The sequence below is a fragment of the Daktulosphaira vitifoliae genome, unplaced genomic scaffold (assembly GCF_025091365.1).
Source record: "Daktulosphaira vitifoliae isolate Bord-2020 unplaced genomic scaffold, ASM2509136v1 Scaffold_5, whole genome shotgun sequence".
Lineage (NCBI taxonomy): Eukaryota > Metazoa > Arthropoda > Insecta > Hemiptera > Phylloxeridae > Daktulosphaira > Daktulosphaira vitifoliae.
The window spans coordinates 20,957,070-20,963,069 of record NW_026099576.1 but is presented as its reverse complement, the minus strand read 5'-3'; the positions used below and the strand labels follow the sequence as shown (position 1 = coordinate 20,963,069).

At 25.0% G+C, this 6,000-nt stretch overlaps 2 protein-coding genes across 2 annotated transcripts in view; one reads left to right on the top strand and one right to left on the bottom strand.

The window, feature by feature from the left end:
* Positions 1-5,071, top strand: part of LOC126907959 (uncharacterized) — a 7,633-nt gene extending 2,562 nt beyond the window's left edge. The window contains exons 2-4 of the mRNA XM_050689709.1: positions 2,026-2,346; positions 2,422-2,551; positions 4,426-5,071. Coding sequence (XP_050545666.1) covers positions 2,026-2,346; positions 2,422-2,551; positions 4,426-4,703 — 729 coding nt within the window. The 3' untranslated portion in view covers positions 4,704-5,071. The remainder of the gene's footprint in view (positions 1-2,025; positions 2,347-2,421; positions 2,552-4,425) is intronic.
* LOC126907928 (uncharacterized) overlaps positions 1-6,000 on the bottom strand; it is a 134,793-nt gene that overhangs the window by 55,806 nt on the left and 72,987 nt on the right. The window lies entirely within an intron of this gene.

Genomic DNA, 6,000 nt, shown 5'->3' with positions numbered 1-6,000 from the left:
AAAAAAAAAATTTCGGACTTTATCTTATCTTCATGGTGAAAATGGCTACCGAATGCTATTTTTGTGTGAAAATTTTCGATTTTGTATTTTCCATTTTTAACTTTATTATGCTATAACTTTTTGAAAAATGTATGAATCATTACAATTTTTTTATGAGAAGTAGTATTTATATAGATCTTTCATTCGACATACTATTTTTTTAAATCGGACCATTTCCCTATATATAGGGGGGATTCAAAACATAAAAATGCATATAGAAAGTAGAACTTTTTCAACTTAACTTTTGAAAGTGTTCCGGAAGGTCTGACACTTTTATATATATCTTAAATTAAAGCTAATGTAATATACTTTATAATGGTAAAAAAAAATTTCGGACTTTATTTTATCTTCATGGTGAAAACAGACATTAAACTTAATAAAAAAAATACGATTTTTGTAAAAAAATTCTTTTTTATATTTTTAACTTTATAATGCTATAACTTCTCGAAAGATGTATGGATCAATATAATTCTTTTTTTTGTAGATGCATGATGTCTTTACCTATCATTCGGTATATTTTTTTTATAAATCTGACTTTTTACCTGCCTACAGGGGGGATTCAAAATGACAACTTTTTAACAAAAAATTGACTTTTTTAACTTAAATTTTGAAATTATTCCGGAATGTCTGACACTTTTATTTATATCTTAAATTAAAGTTAATGTAATCTACTTTATTATGCAAAAAAAAAATTTCGGACTTTATTTTATCTTCATGGTGAAAATAGACATTAAACTTAATAAAAAAAATACGATTTTTGTAAAAAAATTCTTTTTTATATTTTTAACTTTATAATGCTATAACTTCTCGAAAGATGTATGGATCAATATAATTCTTTTTTTTGTAGATGCATGATGTCTTTACCTATCATTTGGTATATTTTTTTTATAAATCTGACTTTTTACCTGCCTACAGGGGGGGATTCAAAATGACAACTTTTTCACAAAAAATTGACTTTTTCAACTTAAATTTTGAAAGTGTTCCGGAAAGTCTGACACTTTTATATATATCTTAAATTAAAGCTAATGTAATATACTTTATCATGGAAAAAAAAAATTTCGGACTTTATTTTATCTTCAAGGTGAAAATGGCTACCAAATGCTATTATTGTGTGAAAATTCTCAATTTTATTTTTTACATTTTTAACATTATAATGCTATAACTTATTGAAAAGTGTATTGATCAATATAATTTTTTTATGGGAAATACTATTTTCTAATAATCTCTTTTTTATTCTACATACTTTGTCTTAATCAGGATATTAATAAGGAACTAGCAGTTTATGAAGCTTTTGGAATAATCCACCAATTTTTTAAAATTAAACACTATCTAAAGATTTGCATCGAAGCGTTTTTTTTTTATAGTGATTTTAATCACTGTCAGATATCATTATACTTGATCCATCTATGCCACGTCACCACTGTGCCGCGACCCCCCTGTGCTGGGTTTTTTTTTATGTATACGTAGTGTACAGTGGTTGCGTCGTCATTTTTACAGCCCTACACGAGTGGGGTACGAAGTTCGAAACCCGCCAGTCAAAATAACCTTTTTTGCATTTTTTTCTTAATTTTTTTTTGAGGTGAAAAAAAAATTCAAAATGAATAATATTAAATAAAATACAATCAAAATATTCAATGAATATCGAGGATCCATCACTTAAGTCTTCCCTCGTGAGAAGGACTTTCATATTAAATATTACTATGTGGGTTATTTTTGTGTCTGTCGTTAATTTTTCTCAGTTCTCACTTGACCAATGTTAAAGACTAATATGTTAAAAGAACACGATTTTAATCTCATTGAACTTATAATCCCCAAATATTTTAAATTGCAATTCATAAAAAAAAATTCAAACTAAATCATCTTAAACTTAAATTCAATAATTTGATAAATAGTTAAAAGTAGAAATTGAAAAAAAGTTTCTAGCTCGACTTTAAGAACAAAAAATGTTATAAATCGAATTTTTAATATGAATTTTTTCATTTTCAGGATGTGATATATGTGAAATCGATAGTTTTCTGGAATAATTTAAGAACTAAATTCGAATCAGTAAATGCAAATTTCAATGTATATTATCAACCAGTAGATGATGATTGGAGACAGAAGACGTTGCAACTGTTAAATCTTTCTTCAAATAAATTGAAACTTAATAATGTCACAAAGTTTTCTAATAACGAAATATTGTTGAAGTATTTGATTCCTAATGACATTTTTCGTACATCAAAGCATAATTGTCTTTATAAATCATTGTCTTATATTTTGTTTGGAAATGAGAATGAATATTATTATTTACAAAAAAAAATTATGGATGTAAGTTGCTGACAAAGTTTATTTGTGTAAATTTTTAATAAAACTATTACTAATCAGATTATGTTAATTGCATAGTATTTAAAAACAAATGAATTTCCTGTTGATTTTGTCGGTGGTCAAGAAATGTTTAAGTTATACTTAGATCAACTTATACAAAGAAACGAGTATCAGGAATCAGTTATCAAGGGCAACATTAACAATGAAAGTAAGTGGATATTATAATAATGTTGGCTGAATTAGAGTACAAATTCTTTGAACATTAACGATAAACTTGTTCGTTGGGAAAACGAAGTTATCAATTGACTTCATGTTAAACGCATACTTAACTAATGGGATTTATTATTATAAAAAAACATAATTATAGATTTCACATGTAGTATTTGCTATATCAATAACATTGTTCATTTATACTACTGAAAGACTTCAGTTTTAATGGTATTGAACACTAGAATCTACTTAAAATTATCTTAGCAGAGGGATGCCCAAATCAACAGAGGTTAACCGCGAATTATTCAAATTTGCAACATTTATACAATTTAAACATGGTAATCAATTATTCCATAAAAAAATTGTTAAAAATTATATGAATCCGTGAGAATTTGTTTGTGGTAATTCTTTAGACATTTTTCCACATAATTTTTCTGAATTTATGTACATAAATTATTTTGTTAATGTACACGATTAGTGTTTTAATAAATAAATGTTAATTTTGATTCATAAATATATATATTATGATGCATCAATTTAATAGGATTTAAATATTACATATTATGTAACGTTTACCATCTCGCTTTTTCAGTGGAATAACGGCGCAAATGCAAATTATTCACATAAATACAACAAATAGGCTTGACTTAAACTAAACTGAATTTTTCATTCGTTATTTCTAGTTTATTCCTTCCTAGATATCATTTTTTAAAAATAATATTATAATAATATTTAATAATGTTATTCTGACATATTGAAATGGTATTTAATTTATTTTACAAATTAAAAATTGGTTTTGATTACAATTCGTTAACATTAGAAGTATTTATTCGTTTCTGTATTAAACAACAATTTAAAAATTTATATAAATATCAATATATACAAAAATAAACATATTCATTTCTATGTACTATTTAGTATGTGTACGATTAGTGGTAGTTATATTTCTAACCTTAATTTCAGTTGTACTGGTGATGCAGTGTTCATTGATGTAGGAGTTCAAATATAGTTGATATTCGTGCGTATTTATTCGCTGTTCAATCAAACATAGTTTGTTGATATTTCCATTTAATTCATCATGAAAAATCTTATTGTTACTTGTTAGTTTTTATTTAGAGAGAAAAAAAAACAAAAGTGTTCATTTTTTAATACATAGATATCATTACGTATATCATTTCTTTTTTAAAACATAACCAACCAATTATTTTATCTTCTTATCACTTTGTTAGGCATGACAACATTTTTCCAGCGCTGCCACCACATAACGCGAATGCAAAAGTCCCACACGATGTTGCCGCATATTATACAATAATACGAGTAATCATACAATAATAGTACATTTACAACATTTCATCTAAACTGTACCATTACAATATAATGTTGTATTAGTTTTCTTGCACTAAGGTGTTTTACTGGTTATTCACAAATAGTATATTTACACTTATATATTCTATTAAAATTTTATTGAAAGTATTTATTTAGTGTGATTTTAAACAGCAAAGATCATATCTTCGCGATAGGTTTTGTTGAAGGATTAGGGGTAAACAAAATATATTGGTTGGAGGAGAAACGGATAATAATGACTATGATGAAGTTCAGACACTGTAGAATATGTGAGTTAAACAAACGGACCAAGGCGTGAAAATGTCAAAACAGTGTGTACCAATTACTTTTTAAGACTTTTTTTGATCGAAAAACTGGATCATTTCCGTTTTATTATATTATATAGATAAATTAATAAAATGTGTCAGTGGGCAATATTCATTAAGACTTAAAGTTATTTAATTTACTTTGAATTTAGCATCAGTATTAGTAATATTTATTTTTAAAAATCATATTTTTATCGTTGATTACAGAATTAATTTTTTTCAGATACCTCGGAAATCTGTAATGGAATGGTTGAAATTATGGGAGCTGCATTTTACCTTAATACGTGTATTTTAGTATATTATGAAAAGTACGAAGATTGGATTTTGTATCATCGTAGCTGGCCAAACTGTGATAATGTAAATTGGGAAAACAAAAAATGTATTTATCTCTTCGATGATGGCCCAATTAGTGCTATTAATAGTATTTCTGTACACGAAAAGCTTCTAACACACCCAAACGATAAAAAATGTAATAAGTATAGAATAATAGAGACATTATAGTATGTTAATTTATTAATCTCACAACTCGATACTAATTGAAAACCCTCATAATCCAATTGTTGTGTTAACATTAGTATAATACAATTTTTTTCTTGGTATATTGTATATATTTTTAAATGTTATGTTAAAGTTTTAATTCAAAATTAACTTTTAATTTTATGTTAAACATATTGTTTTATTTATGTACTTTTACCTATTTTAAATCAATATAATAGCAATATCTGTTGGTTCTAGTTATTATCAGTGTTTCAAATTATAAATTTAAATAATATTCCAATAATAAAATGCCTGTGAATAAGTTTATATAACTTAAATTAAACATTCATTTCACACGAGGTTTCACTGTCAGTTAATAATTTATATAGTTTTTGATAGAACACTATAAGTGAATTTATTATTTTTCTACACTCATAAATTATTTACATATTTTTTTAAATTATATTTATGTTGGTAAAAATAAACTAAAAAAATATACAAGAGTGTGTGTCTATATATAATTTAATTTAATTCATGAATATTAAAATCCACTACAGTTATGTAATTAACACCTCGCATATTGTAAATGAATGAATTAGGTGAATACTATCTATAATTTTTCACATATTATAAAGCATCTCAAGAGATATTTTTTCAATTTTTATGCTAAAATTAACAACCTTCAGACACGTTATGAAAATGGGTATACACCAGAATTCGATGTTTTATAGTAATTATCAATGTGTTATGAGTTTATGGTTTGTTCCTTTGTATTGTGTAGAAGAAGCCCTTTGATAAAGCCTCCACTCGATGTTTGAATTTTAATTAACACGAGTATATATGTTTATACACAAAGGCTAAGTAGGTGGTATTGATTATCATGAACAAATAAATAGAAATTTCATAGGAAGAAAAAGATTTACAAATTAAAAAAAAAATGCTCCATCAGAAGAACCGTATGACACTGTAATACACACCTTTACTTTGGTATAAATACATGATAAATATTATTTATTTACCAAAAGTTTTGTAGTGTCGAACATTATTTTAATGAAAAAAATATCTTTGAAATTTCAGGTAATCTAAGATAACTTTTTACTAAATTGATACCAAACGAATTTTCCATGCAAAGTTTTTAATATATTTGTTTACACTATTTAAATAATACAGATAAATATAACTATATATTTTTGATTGTAAAATATTAATTTTACAATGCTACTATGTGAACTACTTGCTCAAATTCGACATTTTTAAACAGTTAAGACTATTGTAAAATTTCTAAAGTAACAAAAAAACATAAAATTCAAAAAAATTATTT